This window comes from Schistocerca piceifrons, unplaced genomic scaffold, assembly GCF_021461385.2.
Source record: "Schistocerca piceifrons isolate TAMUIC-IGC-003096 unplaced genomic scaffold, iqSchPice1.1 HiC_scaffold_2095, whole genome shotgun sequence".
Lineage (NCBI taxonomy): Eukaryota > Metazoa > Arthropoda > Insecta > Orthoptera > Acrididae > Schistocerca > Schistocerca piceifrons.
In genome coordinates, this window is record NW_025728003.1 from 365,705 (window position 1) to 384,751 (window position 19,047).

General features: G+C 38.4%; 1 protein-coding gene across 1 annotated transcript; it reads right to left on the reverse strand.

Annotated features, from left to right (window-relative positions):
* Positions 1-1,993: 1,993 nt before the first annotated feature.
* On the reverse strand, positions 1,994-3,906 carry LOC124741997 (piggyBac transposable element-derived protein 4-like; the record flags this gene model as incomplete). Its single annotated transcript, XM_047248741.1, has 2 exons — positions 1,994-3,609; positions 3,713-3,906. Coding segments are annotated over 2 exons (1,810 nt in total), but the record flags the coding sequence as incomplete, so codon positions are not given.
* Between the last annotated feature and the right edge of the window lie 15,141 nt (positions 3,907-19,047).

Below are 19,047 nucleotides of genomic sequence, written 5' to 3' on the forward strand. Positions count from 1 at the left end.
AAACCAGGAGTGTACCATCGAAATCTATAACTAGTGTCACAGAAATGGTTCAAAGCATAGACAGTAAGAAGAGTCAGTCTTCGTGTACTTAAGTCGGCATTTTGCATTTTGTATTTAATTCCGATGCAATTTCTGTGTTTCATCGTCAATAAGAAGGTCCAAGGGATACAGTAAACCTGAAGTGAAGCATCGGAATCTATAACTAGGGTCACGCTAATTTTTCAAAACAAAGTCAGTAAGAAGAGTCAGTCTTCGTGATCTTAAGTCGGCATTGTGCCTTTTGTATTTAATTCCGATGCAATTTCTGTGTTTCATCGTCAATAAGAAGGACCAATAGATACAGTAAACCTGAAGTGAATCATCGGAATCTATAACTAGTGTCACAGGAAGGGTTCAGAACATAGTCTGTAAGAAGAGTCAGTCTTCTTGTACTTATGTCAGCATTGTGCCTTTTCTATTTAATTCCGATGCAATTTCTGTGATTCATCGTCAATAACAAGGTCAAAGGGATACAGTAAACCTGGAGTGAACCATCGGAATCTATAACTAGAGTCAATGGAATGGTTCAAATCATAGACTGTAAGAAGAGTCAGTCTTCTTGTACTTAAGTCGGCATTGTGCCTTTTGTATTTAATTCCGATGCAATTTCTGTGTTTCATCGTCAAAAAGAAGGTCCAAGGGATACAGTAAGCCTGAAGTGAAGCATCGGAATCTATAACTATTGCCACAGGAATGGTTGAAAACATAGACAGTAGGAAGAGTCAGTCTTCTTTTACTTAAGTCGGCATTGTGCCTTTTGTATTTCATTCCGATGCAATTTCTGTGTTTCATCGTCAATAAGAAGGTCCAAGGGATATAGTAAACCTGAAGTTAAGCATCGGAATCTACTACTAGTGTCACAGGAATGGTTCAAAACAAAGTCAGTCAGAAGAGTCAGTCTTCTTGTCCTTATGTCGGCATTGTGCCTTTTGTATTTAATTCCGATGCAATTTCTGTGTTTCATCGTCAATAACAAGGTCCAAGGGATACAGTAAACCTGGAGTGTAGCATCGGAATCTATAACTAGTGTCACAGGAATGGTTCAAATCATAGTCAGTAAAAAGAGTCAGTCTTCTTGTACTTAAGTCGGCATTGTGCCTTTTGTATTTAATTCCGAAGCAATTTCTGTGTTTCATCTTCAATAAGAAGGTCCAAGGGATACAGTAAACCTGAAGTGAAGCATCGGAATCTATTACTAGTGTCACAGGAATGGTTCAATACATAAACAGTAAGAAAAGTCAGTCGTCTTGTACTTAAGTCCCGATTGTGCATTTTCTATTTAATTCCGATGCAATTTCTGTGTTTCATCGTCAATAAGATGGTCAGAGGGATACAGTAATCCTGAAGTGAAGCATCCGAATCTATAACTAGTGTCACAGGAATGGTTCAAAACATAGTCAGTAAGAAGAGTCAGTCTTCTTGTACTTAAGTCGGCATTGTGCCTTTTGTATTTAATTCCGATGCAATTTCAGTGTTTCATCGTCAATAAGAAGGTCAGAGGGATACTGTAAACCTGAAGTGAGCATCGGAATCTATAACTAGTCTCACAGGAATTATTCAAAACATAGTCAGTAAGAAGAGTCAGTCTTTTTATACTTAAGTCAGCATTGTGACTTTTGTGTTTAACACTCTCTGTACCAGGCCTATTTTATGCACCCGTCCCTAGAAACCGGGCAATTTTACCAATATTAAAAAAATTACTGCATTAAATCTACTGTTTGGATTGTGGCAAATTTGGTACCATCTTGAAGCTGCACATTTCTACTTTAATTCTGAGTGAAAGAAACTACTTTACAATGCACAGCTTTAAGGTACAGTTATAGAAATCACTTAGATGTTTTAAGAATTTAGAAAAAGTCATACGAATAAGGGAATACAATTGTGATTTATTTTTAACCAAAATTGTGGCACTACATTACATGTTTCTGATAGTATACAGTATTACATATAAATTTCACACAGAATCATATTGTTTTTTAGTGTGGAAAATTTTAAAGCAAGGTTCCAGGCAGAGTGCAACGCCACACTGTTCACATTCGTATCGTGTCTCTTTGCGAGAAGCCTTGCCACTCTGTTTCTTGCTCCTGGAACTGCACACGTGACACACACGAGCAGCATACTTCTTAGTAGTTGCAGGTATGTGCTGCAAAAAATGTCTCTTTGTTAGCCGACCTACAGTTCCTTCATTTCTTGGAATGAATTCAAGTGTGTCGTCTTCAACAAGCTGAACTGCAAGCACTGTTATAAAGTCTGTTATTGTAATTTTCTTCCTGTGCACTGCATTGTACAGCCAAAATGCATTTGATACTCCCATAAGCAGCAAATGGAAATATAATTTTCGCCACCATTTCACAGTTCTGTGCTGGAACGGATTGTACTGCAGGCGTTGGTCTCCAATATCCACTCCAATTTTATTGAGGTTGTAATCAAGTACCTGAAGTGGTTTCAATACTACAGACCCATTTCTCTTAGTATGCGTACCAAATGTTGCTTGATGCCTTGTAGACAATGTATACACATCTCTCTTATCTTTCCACTTCATTGCCAATACATTATCTTTACGCCGAAAAGACATTTCGCCCTTTTTCAGCGTAGCAGATACTAAATCTTTAGGCAATCCTTTCCTGGATTTGTTCACAGTACCAACAGCTCCAGTGCCTTTCTCTGCCAGTTGCTGAAATAGCTCTGGACTGGAATAAAATCGATCTAAATACACAGTGTGGCCTTTGTTCAGCAAGCTGCTGTCAGACAACAATCGCAAAATAACCGCAGACGAAGAATTGTCAACAATATGCTTACCAGCATAAACTTCAAAATTTACAACATAGCCACTACTGGCTTCAGCAACAGCATATACTTTCAGTCCATACTTATGAGGCTTATTTTGCATGTAAACACGGAAACTCACACGACCTCGAAATGGGCAAATTCCTTCATCAATTGTCACTTTTTCTGAGGGACGATATGCCTGGATACATCGCTCCTTCAAATTATTATAATATGGCAAAACTTTGTAAAGTGGATGAAATCCATCTTCGCCTGGTTTTTTCTGATTTGAATTGTCAACAAGATGCAAGCATGACAGTATCTGAGTGAAACGCAAACGGCTCATGACATGGGGACAAAAGTTACAACTAAGAACAGGATTAGTGCTCCAATGGTCCGCAATTTTGGGCTTTTTCGAAACACACATGTGGAAAATAATACCCAAGAAACGCCTCATCTCACTTATAGTCACTGGCTTCCACGAACTCAAAACTGAATGGGGCTTCAGATTATTTCCTCTTCTTTTCTTCTGTATTGTCTGTGATGCATACAAATTTGTCTGTCTCTTGAGTTCATTTACGTCACTGTCAGTAAGGAACACTTTACTGCAATCCAGTACAGAACTCGACTCATCAATATCCACTAGTATCTGCCTGGGTGTCGTGTTGACAGGCAGAGGTCGGTAGGTGTCAACTGCAGTCCACTCACTGTCTTTCGGATACGGCACAGCTGCTGGATTTGAAGCAACACCTTCAACATCATTCTCGTCTTCATCTGAAGACAAACTGTCATCAATCTCGTCTTCTAAAAAGAATATCACATTATGTGTAACTACATACATCGTTTACACATGTTCAACAGATATGTGCGTACTGCACAATTACGTGGAAAATTCGGAAATACGTACCTTCAAACACACCATTGCATTCAGAATCGTCTGAATCACTCTCTACATTATCCAGAGTGTCGCTATGATTGATCAAATCCGCAATTTCTGCGTCTGATAAACCGCGCCGAAACATGATGACAAACAACTGAATGATATACAGACTGAGAACGCAAAGATAAGTTTTAACATGAATTACAGCGCTGCCGTGACATCTATGGACGCATTTTGTTAATAAACATCTGAAAAACGTATAGCGCTGGCCAAACCCGTAGAAATAACGTTGCAGTGTTTTGAATGAAATTAAATGTAGCGGCCCGTAAATTTTACGGGCTTGGTGATTTTCGCGCGATCCCAGGCCCGTAAATTTTACGGGCTTGGCGCTTAGAGTGTTAATTCCGATTCAATTTCTGTGTTGCATCGCCAATAAGAAGGTCCAAGGGATACAGTAAACCTGAAGTGAAGCATTGGAATCTATTACTAGTGTCACAGGAATGGTTCAAATCATAGACAGTAAGAAGAGTCAGTCATCTTGTACTTAACTCGGCATTGTGCCTTTTCTATTTAATTCCGATGCAATTTCTGTGTTTCATCGTCAATAAGAAGATTAGAGGGGTACAGTAAACCTGAAGTGAAGCATCGGAATCTATAACTAGTGTCACAGGAATGGTTCAAAACATTGACAGTAGGAAGAGTCAGTCTTCTTGTACTTAAGTCAGCATAGTACGTTTTTTATTTAATTCCGATGCAATTTCTGTGTTTCATCGTCAAGACGAAGGTCCAAGGGATACAGTAAACATGAAGTAAAGCATCGGAAGCTATAACTAGGGTCGCAGGAATGGTTCAAAACATAGACAGTAGGAAGAGTTAGTCATCTTGTACTTAAGTCGGCATTGTGCCTTTTGTATTTAATTCCGATGCAATTTCTGTATTTCTTCGTCAATAAGAAGGTCCAAGGGATACAGTAAACCTGAAGTGAAGCATCGCAATAATCTATAACTAGTGTCACAGGAATGGTTCAAAACATTGTCAGTAGGAAGAGACGGTCTACATGCACTTAAGTCGGCATTGGGCCTTTTATATTTAATTCCGTTGCATTTTCTGTGTTTCATCGTCAATAAGAAGTTCAAAGGGTTACAGTAAACCTCAAGTGAAGCATCGGAAGCTATAACTAGTGTCACAGGAATGGTTCAAAACATAGACAGTTGGAAGAGTTAGTCTTCTTGTACTTAAGTCGGCATTGTGCCTTTTGTATTTAATTCCGATGCAATTTCTGTGTTTCATCGTCAATAAGAAGGTCCAAGGGATACAGTAAACCTGAAGTGAAGCATCGGAATCTATAACTAATGTCACAGGAATGGTTCAAACCATAGACAGTAAGATATGTCAGTCACCTTGTACTTAAGGCGTCATTGTGCGTTTTCTATTTAATTCCGATACATTTTATGTGTTTCATCGTCAATAAGAAGGTCAGAGGGATACAGTAAACCTGAAGTGAAGCATCGGAATCTATAACTAATGTCACAGGAATGGTTCAAAGCATAGACAGTAAGATATGTCAGTCGCCTTGTACTTAAGTCGGCATTGTGCATTCTCTATTTCATTCCGATGCAATTTATGTGTTTCATCGTCAATAAGAAGTTCAGGGGGATACAGTAAACCTGATGTGAAGCATCGGAATCTATAACTAGTGTCACAGGAATGGTTCAAAACTTAGTCAGTAAGAAGAGTCTGTCTTCTTGTACTTAAGTCGGCATTGTGACCTTTGTGTTTAATTCCGATTCAATTTCTGTGTTTCGTCGCCAATAAGAAGGTCCAAGGGATACAGTGAACCCGAAGTTAAGCATCGGAATCTCTAATTAGTGTCACAGGAATGGTTCAAAAGATAGACACTAAGAAGAGTCAGTCTTCTTGTACTTAAGTCGCCATTGTGCCTTTTGTATTTAATTCCGATGCAATTTCTGTGTTTCATCGTCAATAAGAAGGTCCAAGGGATACAGTAAACCTGAAGTGAAGCATCGGAATCTATAACTAATGTCACAGGAATGGTTCAAAGCATAGACAGTAAGATATGTCAGTCGCCTTGTACTTAAGTCGGCATTGTGCATTCTCTATTTCATTCCGATGCAATTTATGTGTTTCATCGTCAATAAGAAGTTCAGAGGGATACAGTAAACCTGAAGTGAAGCATCGGAATCTATAACTAGTGTCACAGGAATGGTTCAAAACGTAGACAGTAGGAAGAGTCAGTCTTCTTGTACTTAAGTCAGCATTGTGCGTTTTGTATTTAATTCCGATGCAATTTCTGTGTTTCATCGTCAATAAGAAGGTCCAAGGGTTAAAGTAAACCTGAAGTGAAGCATCGGAAGCTATAACTAGTGTCACAGGAATGGTTCAAAATTTAGTCAGTAAGAAGAGTCAGTCTTCTTGTACTTAAGTCGGCATTGTGCCCTTTGTGTTTAATTCCGATGCAATTTATGTGTTTCGTCGTCAATAAGAAGGTCCAAGGGATACAGTAAACCTGAAGTGAAGCATCCGAATCTATAACTAGTGTCACAGGAATGGTTCAAAACATAGTCAGTAAAAAGAGTCAGTCTTCTTGTACTTCAGTCGGCATTGTGCCTTTTGTATTTAATTCCGAAGCAATTTCTGTGTTTCATCGTCAATAAGAAGGTCCAAGGGATACAGTAAACCTGAAATGAAGCATCGTAATCTATAACTAGTGTCACAGGAATGGTTCAAAACATAGACAGGAAGAAGAGTCAGTCTTCGTGTACTTAAGTCGGCATTTTGCCTTTTGTATTTAACTCCGATTCAATTTCTGTGTTTCATCGTCAATAAGAAGGTCCAAGGGATACAGTAACCTGAAGTGAAGCATCGGAATCTATAACTAGTGTCACAGGAATGGTTCAAAGCATAGTAAGAAGAGTCAGTCTTCTTGTACTTAAGTCGGCATTGTGCCTTTTGTATTTAATTCCGATGCAATTTCTGTGTTTCATCGTCAATAAGAAGGTCACCGGTATACAGTAAACCTGAAGTAAAGCATCGGAATCCAAAACTAGTGTCACAGGAATGGTTCAAACCATAGACAGTAGGAAGAGTCAGTCTTCTTGTACTTAAGTCGGCATTATGCCTTTTGTATTAACTTCCGATGCAATTTCTGTGTTTCATCGTCACTAAGAAGGTCCAAGGGATACAGTAAACCTGAGGTGAAGCATCGGAATCTATAACTAGTGTCACAGGAATGGTTCAAAGCATAGTCAGTAAGAAGAGTCAGTCTTCTTGTACTTAAGGCGGCAATATAAATTTTCTATTTAACCCCGATGCAATTTCTGTGTTTCATCGTCAATAACAAGGTCCAAGGGATACAGTAAACATGAAGTAAAGCATCGGAATATATAACTAGTGTCACAGGAATGGCTCAAACTTAGACGGTAGGAAGAGGTAGTCTTCTTGTACTTAAGTCGGCATTGTGCCTTTTGTATTTAATTCCGATGCAATTTCTGTGTTTCATCGTCAATAAGAAGGTCCAATGCATACAGTAAACCTATAGTGAAGCATCGGAGTCTATAACTAATGTCGCAGGAATGGTTTAAAACCTAGACAGTAAGAAGAGTCAGTCTTCTTGTCCTTATGTCGGCATTGTGCCCTTTGTATTTAATTCCGATGCAATTTCTGTGTTTCATCGTCAATAAGAAGATCCAAGGTATACAGTAAACCAGGAGTGTACCATCGAAATCTATAACTAGTGTCACAGAAATGGTTCAAAGCATAGACAGTAAGAAGAGTCAGTCTTCGTGTACTTAAGTCGGCATTTTGCATTTTGTATTTAATTCCGACGCAATTTCTGTGTTTCATCGTCAATAAGAATTACCAAGGGATACAGTAAACCTGAAGTGAATCAGCGGAATCTATAACTAGTGTCACAGGAATGGTTCAGAACATAGTCTGTAAGAAGAGTCAGTCTTCTTGTACTTATGTCAGCATTGTGCCTTTTCTATTTAATTCCGATGCAATTTCTGTGTTTCATCGTCAATAACAAGGTCAAAGAGATACAGTAAACCTGGAGTGAACCATCGGAATCTATAACTAGAGTCAATGGAATTTTTCAAATCATAGACAGTAAGAAAAGTCAGTCTTCTTGTACTTAAGTCGGCATTGTGCCTTTTGTATTTAATTCCGATGCAATTTCTGTGTTTCATCATCAAAAAGAAGGTCCAAGGGATACAGTAAACCTGAAGTGAAGCATCGGAATCTATAACTAGTGCCACAGGAATGGTTCAAAACATAGACAGTAGGAAGAGACAGTCTTCTTGTACTTGAGTCGGCAATGTGCCTTTTGTATTTAATTCCGATGCAATTTCTATGTTTCATCGTAAATAAAAAGGTTCAAGGGATACAGTAAACCTGAAGTGAAGCATCGGAATCTACTACTAGTGTCACAGGAATGATTCAAAACAAAGTCAGTAAGGAGAGTCAGTCTTCTTGTCCTTATGTCGGCATTGTGACTTTTGTATTTAATTCCGATGCAATTTCTGTGTTTCATCGTCAATAACAAGGTCCAAGGGATACAGTAACCCTGGAGTGTAGCATCGGAATCTATAACTAGTGTCACAGGAATGGTTCAAATCATAGTCAGTAAAAAGAGTCAGTCTTCATGTACTTAAGTCGGCATTGTGCCTTTTGTATTTAATTCCGAAGCAATTTCTGTGTTTAATCTTCAATAAGAAGGTCCAAGGGACACAGTAAACCTGAAGTGAAGCATCGGAATCTATTACTAGTGTCACAGGAATGGTTCAATACATAGACAGTAGGAAAAGTCAGTCGTCTTGTACTTAAGTCCCCATTGTGCATTTTCTATTTAATTCCGATGCAATTTCTGTGTTTCATCGTCAATAAGATGGTCAGAGGGATACAGTAAACCTGAAGTGAAGCATCCGAATCTATAACTAGTGTCACAGGAATGGTTCAAAACATAGTCAGTAAGAAGAGTCAGTCTTCTTGTACTTAAGTCGGCATTGTGCCTTTTGTATTTAATTCCGATGCAATTTCTGTGTTTCATCGTCAATAAGAAGGTCAGAGGGATACTGTAAACCTGAAGTGAGCATCGGAATCTATAACTAGTCTCACAGGAATTATTCAAAACATAGTCAGTAAGAAGAGTCAGTCTTCTTGTACTTAAGGCGGCATTGTGCCTTTTGTATTTAATTCCGATGCAATTTCTGTGTTTCATCGTCAATAAGAAGGTCCAATGCATACAGTAAACCTATAGTGAAGCATCGGAGACTATAACTAATGTCGCAGGAATGGTTTAAAACCTAGACAGTAAGAAGAGTCAGTCTTCTTGTCCTTATGTCGGCATTGTGCCCTTTGTATTTAATTCCGATGCAATTTCTGTGTTTCATCGTCAATAAGAAGATCCAAGGTATACTGTAAACCAGGAGTGTACCATCGAAATCTATAACTAGTGTCACAGAAATGGTTCAAAGCATAGACAGTAAGAAGAGTCAGTCTTCGTGTACTTAAGTCGGCATTTTGCATTTTGTATTTATTTCCGATGCAATTTCTGTGTTTCATCGTCAATAAGAAGGACCAAGGGATCCAGTAAACCTGAAGTGAATCAACGGAATCTATAACTAGTGTCACAGGAATGGTTCAGAACATAGTCAGTAAGAAGAGTCAGTCTTCTTGTACTTATGTCAGCATTGTGCCTTTTCTATTTAATTCCGAAGCAATTTCTGTGTTTCATCGTCAATAACAAGGTCAAAGAGATACAGTAAACCTGGAGTGAACCATCGGAATCTATAACTAGAGTCAATGGAATTTTTCAAATCATAGACAGTAAGAAAAGTCAGTCTTCTTGTACTTAAGTCGGCATTGTGCCTTTTGTATTTAATTCCGATGCAATTTCTGTGTTTCATCATCAAAAAGAAGGTCCAAGGGATACAGTAAACCTGAAGTGAAGCATCGGAATCTATAACTAGTGCCACAGGAATGGTTCAAAACATAAACGGTAGGAAGAGTCAGTCTTCTTGTACTTGAGTCGGCAATGTGCCTTTTGTATTTAATACCGATGCAATTTCTATGTTTCATCGTAAATAAGAAGGTCCAAGGGATACAGTAAACCTGAAGTGAAGCATCGGAATCTACTACTAGTGTCACAGGAATGATTCAAAGCAAAGTCAGTAAGAAGAGTCAGTCTTCTTGTCCTTATGTCGGCATTGTGACTTTTGTATTTAATTCCGATGCAATTTCTGTGTTTCATCGTCAATAACAAGGTCCAAGGGATACAGTAAACCTGGAGTGTAGCATCGGAATCTATAACTAGTGTCACAGGAATGGTTCAAATCATAGTCAGTAAAAAGAGACAGTCTTCATGTACTTAAGTCGGCATTGTGCCTTTTGTATTTAATTCCGAAGCAATTTCTGTGTTTCATCGTCAATAAGAAGGTCAGAGGGATACTGTAAACCTGAAGTGAGAATCGGAATCTATAACTAGTGTCACAGGAATGGTTCAAAACATAGTCAGTAAGAAGAGTCAGTCTTCTTGTACCTAAGTCGGCATAGTGCCTTTTGTATTTAATTCCGATGCAATTTCTGTGTTTCATCGTCAATAAGAAGGTCAGAGGGATACTGTAAACCTGAAGTGAGCATCGGAATCTATAACTAGTCTCACAGGAATTATTCAAAACATAGTCAGTAAGAAGAGTCAGTCTTTTTGTACTTAAGTCAGCATTGTGACTTTTGTGTTTAATTCCGATGCAATTTCTGTGTTGCATCGTCAATAAGAAGGTCCAAGGGATAGAGTAAACATGAAGTGAAGCATTGGAATCTAGAACTAGTGTCACAGGAATGGTTCAAAACATAGACAGTAAGAAGAGTCAGTCATCTTGTACTTAACTCGGCATTGTGCCATTTCTATTTAATTCCGATGCAATTTCTGTGTTTCATCGTCAATAAGAAGGTCCAAGGGATACAGTAAACCTGAAGTGAAGCATCGCAATAATCTATAACTAGTGTCCCAGGAATGGTTCAAAACATTGTCAGCAGGAAGAGACGGTCTACATGCACTTAAGTCGGCATTGGGCCATTTATATTTAATTCCGTTGCATTTTCTGTGTTTCATCGTCAATAAGAAGGTCCAAGGGTTACAGTAAACCTCAAGTGAAGCATCGGAAGCTATAACTAGTGTCACAGGAATGGTTCAAAACATAGACAGTTGGAAGAGTTAGTCTTCTTGTACTTAAGTCGGCATTGTGCCTTTTGTATTTAATTCCGATGCAATTTCTGTGTTTCATCGTCAATAAGAAGGTCCAAGGGATACAGTAAACCTGAAGTGAAGCATCGGAATCTATAACTAATGTCACAGGAATGGTTCAAAGCATAGACAGTAAGATATGTCAGTCACCTTGTACTTAAGGCGTCATTGTGCATTTTCTATTTAATTCCGATACATTTTATGTGTTTCATCGTCAATAAGGAGGTCAGAGGGATACAGTAAACCTGAAGTGAAGCATCGGAATCTATAACTAATGTCACAGGAATGGTTCAAAGCATAGACAGTAAGATATGTCAGTCGCCTTGTTCTTAAGTCGGCATTGTGCATTCTCTATTTCATTCCGATGCAATTTATGTGTTTCATCGTCAATAAGAAGTTCAGAGGGATACAGTAAACCTGAAGTGAAGCATCGGAATCTATAACTAGTGTCACAGGAATGGTTCAAAACTTAGTCAGTAAGAAGAGTCAGTCTTCTTGTACTTAAGTCGGCATTGTGGCCTTTGTGTTTAATTCCGATTCAATTTCTGTGTTTCGTCGCCAATAAGAAGGTCCAAGGGATACAGTGAACCCAAAGTTAAGCATCGGAATCTATAATTAGTGTCACAGGAATGGTTCAAAAGATAGACAGTAAGAAGAGTCAGTCTTCTTGTACTTAAGTCGCCATTGTGCCTTTTGTATTTAATTCCGATGCAATTTCTGTGTTTCATCGTCAATAAGAAGGTCCAAGGGATACAGTAAACCTGAAGTGAAGCATCGGAATCTATAACTAATGTCACAGGAATGGTTCAAAGCATAGACAGTAAGATATGTCAGTCGCCTTGTACTTAAGTCGGCATTGTGCATTCTCTATTTCATTCCGATGCAATTTATGTGTTTCATCGTCAATTAGAAGTTCAGAGGGATACAGTAAACCTGAAGTGAAGCATCGGAATCTATAACTAGTGTCACAGGAATGGTTCAAAACGTAGACAGTAGGAAGAGTCAGTCTTCTTGTACTTAAGTCGGCATTGTGCCTTTTGTATTTAATTCCGATGCAATTTCTGTGTTTCATCGTCAATAAGAAGGTCCAAGGGTTACAGTAAACCTGAAGTGAAGCATCGGAAGCTATAACTAGTGTCACAGGAATGGTTCAAAACTTAGTCAGTAAGAAGAGTCAGTCTTCTTGTACTTAAGTCGGCATTGTGCCCTTTGTGTTTAATTCCGATGCAATTTCTGTGTTTCGTCGTCAATAAGAAGGTCCAAGGGATACAGTAAACCTGAAGTGAAGCATCCGAATCTATAACTAGTGTCACAGGAATGGTTCAAAACATAGTCAGTAAAAAGAGTCACTCTTCTTGTACTTCAGTCAGCATTGTGCCTTTTGTATTTAATTCCGAAGCAATTTCTGTGTTTCATCGTCAATAAGAAGGTCCAAGGGATACAGTAAACCTGAAATGAAGCATCGTAATCTATAACTAGTGTCACAGGAATGGTTCAAAACATAGACAGGAAGAAGAGTCAGTCTTCGTGTACTTAAGTCGGCATTTTGCCTTTTGTATTTAACTCCGATTCAATTTCTGTGTTTCATCGTCAATAAGAAGGTCCAAGGGATACAGTAAACCTGAAGTGAAGCATCGGAATCTATAACTAGTGTCACAGGAATGGTTTAAAGCATAGTAAGAAGAGTCAGTCTTCTTGTACTTAAGTCGGCATTGTGCCTTTTGTATTTAATTCCGATGCAATTTCTGTGTTTCATCGTCAATAAGAAGGTCACCGGTATACAGTAAACCTGAAGTGAAGCATCGGAATCTATAACTAGTGTCACAGGAATGGTTCAAAACATAGACAGGAAGAAGAGTCAGTCTTCGTGTACTTAAGTCGGCATTTTGCCTTTTGTATTTAACTCCGATTCAATTTCTGTGTTTCATCGTCAATAAGAAGGTCCAAGGGATACAGTAAACCTGAAGTGAAGCATCGGAATCTATAACTAGTGTCACAGGAATGGTTCAAAGCATAGTAAGAAGAGTCAGTCTTCTTGTACTTAAGTCGGCTTTGTGCCTTTTGTATTTAATTCCGATGCAATATCTGTGTTTCATCGTCAATAAAAAGGTCCAAGGGAAACAGTAAACCTGAAGTGAAGCATCGGAATCCAAAACTAGTGTCACAGGAATGGTTCAAACCATAGACAGTAGGAAGAGTCAGTCTTCTTGTACTTAAGTCGGCATTGTGCCTTTTGTATTAACTTCCGATGCAATTTCTGTGTTTCATCGTCACTAAGAAGGTCCAAGGGATACAGTAAACCTGAGGTGAAGCATCGGAATCTATAACTAGTGTCACAGGAATGGTTCAAAGCATAGTCAGTAAGAAGAGTCAGTCTTCTTGTACTTAAGGCGGCAATATAAATTTTCTATTTAACCCCGATGCAATTTCTGTGTTTCATCGTCAATAACAAGGTCCAAGGGATACAGTAAACATGAAGTAAAGCATCGGAATCTATAACTAGTGTCACAGGAATGGCTCAAACATTGACGGTAGGAAGAGGTAGTCTTCTTGTACTTAAGTCGGCATTGTGCCTTTTGTATTTAATTCCGATGCAATATCTGTGTTTCATCGTCAATAAGAAGGTCAGATTGATACAGTGAACCTGAAGTGAAGCATCGGAATTTATAGCTAGTGTCACAGGAATGGTTCAAAACATAGTCAGTAAGAAGTGTCAGTCTTCTTGTACTTAAGTCGGCATTGTGCCTTTTGTATTTAATTCCGATGCAATTTCTGTGTTTCATCGTAAATAAGAAGGTCCAACGCATACAGTAAACCTATAGTGAAGCATCGGAGTCTATAACTAATGTCGCAGGAATGGTTTAAAACCTAGACAGTAAGAAGAGTCAGTCTTCTTGTCCTTATGTCGGCATTGTGCCCTTTGTATTTAATTCCGATGCAATTTCTGTGTTTCATCGTCAATAAGAAGATCCAAGGTATACAGTAAACCCGGAGTGTACCATCGAAATCTATAACTAGTGTCACAGAAATGGTTCAAAGCATAGACAGTAAGAAGAGTCAGTCTTCGTGTACTTAAGTCGGCATTTTGCATTTTGTATTTAATTCCGATGCAATTTCTGTTTCATCGTCAATAAGAAGGACCAAGGGATACAGTAAACCTGAAGTGAATCAACGCAAATTATAACTAGTGTCACAGGAATAGTTCAGAACATAGTCAGTAAGAAGAGTCAGTCTTCTTGTACTTATGTCAGCATTGTGCCTTTTCTATTTAATTCCGATGCAATTTCTGTGTTTCATCGTCAATAACAGGGTCAAAGAGATACAGTAAACCTGGAGTGAACCATCGGAATCTATAACTAGAGTCAATGGAATTTTTCAAATCATAGACAGTAAGAAAAGTCAGTCTTCTTGTATTTAAGTCGGCATTGTGCCTTTTGTATTTAATTCCGATGCAATTTCTGTGTTTCATCATCAAAAAGAAGGTCCAAGGGATACAGTAAACCTGAAGTGAAGCATCGGAATCTATAACTAGTGTCACAGGAATGGTTCAAAACATAGTCAGTAAGAAGAGTCAGTCTTCTTGTACTTAAGTCGGCATTGTGCCTTTTGTATTTAATTCCGATGCAATTTCTGTGTTTCATCGTCAATAAGAAGGTCAGAGGGATACTGTAAGCCTGAAGTGAGCATCGGAATCTATAACTAGTCTCACAGGAATTTTTCAAAACATAGTCAGTTAGAAGAGTCAGTCTTTTTGTACTTAAGTCAGCATTGTGACTTTTGTGTTTAATTCCGATGCAATTTCTGTGTTGCATCGTCAATAAGAAGGTCCAAGGGATAGAGTAAACCTGAAGTGAAGCATTGGAATCTAGAACTAGTGTCACAGGAATGGTTCAAACATAGACAGTAAGAAGAGTCAGTCATCTTGTACTTAACTCGGCATTGTGCCATTTCTATTTAATTCCGATGCAATTTCTGTGTTTCATCGTCAATAAGAAGATCAGAGGGGTACAGTAAACCTGAAGTGAAGCATCGGAATCTATAACTAGTGTCACAGGAATGGTTCAAAACATTGACAGTAGGAAGAGTCAGTCTTCTTGTACTTTTGTCGGCATAGTGCCTTTTGTATTTAATTCCGATGCAATTTCTATGTTTCATCGTCAATAAGAAGGTCCAAGGGATACAGTAAACCTGAACTGAAGCATCGGAATCTGTAACTAGGGTCACGCTAATTTTTCAAAGCAAAGTCAGTAAGAAGAGTCAGTCTTCTTGTCCTTATGTCGGCATTGTGCCCTTTGTATTTAATTCCGATGCAATTTCTGTGTTTCATCGTCAATAAGAAGGTCCAAAGTATACAGTAAACCCGGAGTGTACCATCGAAATCTATAACTAGTGTCACAGAAATGGTTCAAAGCATAGACAATAAGAAGAGTCAGTCTTCGTGTACTTAAGTCGGCATTTTGCCTTTTGTATTTAATTCCGATGCAATTTCTGTGTTTCATCGTCAATAACAAGGTCAAAGGGATACAGTAAACCTGGAGTGAACCATCGGAATCTATAACTAGAGTCAATGGAATGGTTCAAATCATAGACAGTAAGAAGAGTCAGTCTTCTTGTACTTAAGTCGGCATTGTGCCTTTAGTATTTAATTCCGATTCAATTTCTGTGTTTCATCGTCAAAAAGAAGGTCCAAGGGATACAGTAAACCTGAAGTGAAGCTTCGGAATCTATAACTAGTGCCACAGAAATGGATCAAAACAAAGACAGTAGGAAGAATCAGTCTTCTTGTACTTAAGTCGGCATTGTGCCTTTTGTATTTAATTCCGATGCAATTTCTGTGTTTCATCGTAAATAAGAAGGTCCAAGGGATACAGTAAACCTGAAGTGAAGCATCGGAATCTACTACTAGTGTCACAGGAATGGTTCAAAACAAAGTCAGTAAGAAGAGTCAGTCTTCCTGTCCTTATGTCGGCATTGTGCCTTTTGTATTTAATTCCGATGCAATTTCTGTGTTTAATCGTCAATAACAAGGTCCAAGGGATACAGTAAACCTGAAGTGAAGCATCGGAATCTATAACTAGTGTCACAGGAATGGTTCAATACATAGACAGTAGGAAAAGTCAGTCGTCTTGTACTTAAGTCCCCATTGTGCATTTTCTATTTAATTCCGATGCAATTTCTGTGTTTCATCGTCAATAAGATGGTCAGAGGGAAACAGTAAACCTGAAGTGAAGCATCCGAATCTATAACTAGTGTCACAGGAATGGTTCAAAAATTGTCAGTAAGAAGAGTCAGTCTTCTTGTACTTAAGTCGGCATTGTGCCTTTTGTATTTAATTCCGATGCAATTTCTGTGTTTCATCGTCAATAAGAAGGTCAGAGGGATTCTGTAAACCTGAAGTGAGCATCGGAATCTATAACTAGTCTCACAGGAATTATTCAAAACATAGTCAGTGAGAAGAGTCAGTCTTTTTATACTTAAGTCAGCATTGTGACTTTTGTGTTTAATTCCGATGCAATTTCTGTGTTTCATCGTCAATAAGAAGGTCCAAAGGATAAATTAAACCTGAAGTGAAGCATCGGAAATTATAACTAGTGTCACAGAAATGGTTCAAAACATAGTCAGTAAGAAGAGTCAGTCTTCTTGTACTTAAGTCATCATCGTGCATTTTCTATTTAATTCTGATGCAATTTCTGTGTTTCATCGTCACTAAGAATGTCAGAGGGATACAGTAAACCTGAAGTTAAGCATCGGAATCTATAACTAGTAGAACAGGAATGGTTCAAAATATAGACAGTAGGAAGAGTCGGTCTTCTAGTACTTAAGTCGGCGTTGTGGCTTTCCTATTTAATTCCGATGCAATTTCTGTATTTCATCGACAATAAGACGGTCAGAGGGATACAGTAAACCTGAAGTGAAGCATCGGAAGCTATTACTAGTGTCACAGGAATGGTTCAAAACACAGACAGTTGGAAGATTCAGTCTTCTTGTACTTAAGTCGGCATTGTGCCTTTTGTATTTAATTCCGATGTAATTTCTGTGTTTCATCGTCAATAAGAAGGTTTAAGGGATGCAGTAAAGCTGAAGTGAAGCATCAGAATCTACAACTAGTGTCACAGGAATGGTTCAAATCATAGACAGTAAGAAGAGTCAGTCTTCTTGTACTTTAGTCGGCATTGTGCCTTTTCTATTTAATTCCGATGCAATTTCTGTGTTTCATCGTCAATAAGAAGGTCAGAGGGATACAGTAAACGTGAAGTGGAGCATCGGAATCTACAACTAGTGTCACAGGAATGGTTCAAAACATAGACAGTAGGAAGAGTCAGTCTTCTTGTACTTAAGTCGGCATTGTGCCTTTTCTATTTAATTCCGATGCAATTTCTGTGTTTCATCGTCAATAAGAACGTCCAAGGGATACAGTAAACCTGGAGTGAAGCATCGGAATCTATAACTAGTGTCACAGGAATGGTTCAAAACATAGGGAGTAAGAAGAGTCAGTCTTCTTGTACTTAAGTCGGCATTGTGCCTTTTCTATATAATTCCGATGCAAATTCTGTAGTTCATCGGCAATATGAAGGTCAGAGGGATACAATAAACCTGAAGTGAAGCATCGGAATCTATAACTAGTGTCACAGTAAGAACAGTATGTCTTCTTGTCCTTAAGTCGGCATTGTGCCTTTTGTATTTAATTCCGACGCAATTTCTGTGTTTCATCGTCAATAAGATGGTCCAAGGGATACAGTAAACCTGAAGTGAAGCATCGGAATCTATAACTAGTGTCACAGGAATGGTTCAAAACATAGACAGTAAGAAGAGTCAGTCTTCTTGTACTGAAGTCGGCATTGTGCCTTTTGAATTGAATTCCGATGCAATTTCTGTGTTTCATCGTCAATAAGAAGGTCAGAGGGATACAGTAAACCCGAAGTGAAACATCGGAATCTATAACTAGTGTCACAGGAATGGTTCAAATCATAGTCAGTAAGAAGAGTCAGTCTTCTTGTCCTTAAGTCGGCATTGTGCCCTTTGTATTTAATTCCTATGCAATTTCTGTGTTTCATCGTCAATAAGAAGGTCCAAGGGATACAGTAAACCTGAAGTGAAGCATTGGAAACTATAACTAGTGTCTCAGGTATGGTTCAAAACATGGACGGTAAGAAGAGTCAGTCTTCTTGCACTTAAGTCGGCATTGTGCCTTTTGTATTTAATTCCGATGCAATTTCTGTGTTTCATCGTCAATAATAATGTCCAAGGGATACAGTGAACATGAAGTGAAAAATCGAAAACTATAACTAGTGTCACAGGAATGGTTCAAAACATAGACACTAAGAAGAGTCAGTCTTCTTGTACTTAAGTCGGCATTGTGCCTTTTGTATTTAATTCCGATGCAATTTCTGTGTTTCATCGTCAATACGTAGGTCCAAGGGATACAGTAAACCTCAAGTGAAGCATCGGAATCTATAACTAGTGTCACAGGAATGGTTCAAAACATAGACAGTAAGATATGTCAGTCGCCTTGTACTTAAGTCGGCATTGTGCATTTTCTATTTAATTCCGATGCAATTTCTGTGTTTCATCGTCAATAAGAAGGTCAGTGGGACACAGTAAACCTGAAGTGAAGCATCGCAATCTATAACAAGTGTCTCAGGAATGTTTCAAAACATAGTCAGTAAGATGAGTCAGTCTTCTTGTACTTTATTCGGCATTGTGCCTTTTGTATTTAATTCCGATGTAATTTCTGTGTTTCATTGTCAATAAGAAGGTCCAAGGGATACAGTTAACCTGAAGTGAAGCATCGGAATCTATAACTAATGTCACAGGAGTGGTTCAAAACATAGACAGTAAGATATGTCAGTCGCCTTGTACTTAAGTCGGCATTGTGCATTTTCTATTTAATTCCAATGCAATTTCTGTGTTTCATCGTCAATACGTAGGTCCAAGGGATACAGTTAACCTCAAGTGAAGCATCGGAATCTATAACAACTGTCACAGGAATGGTTCTAATCAAGACAGTAGGAAGAGTCAGTCTTCTTGTACTTAAGTCTGCATTGTGACATTTGTATTTAAATCCGATGGGATTTCTGTGTTTCATCGTCAATAAGAA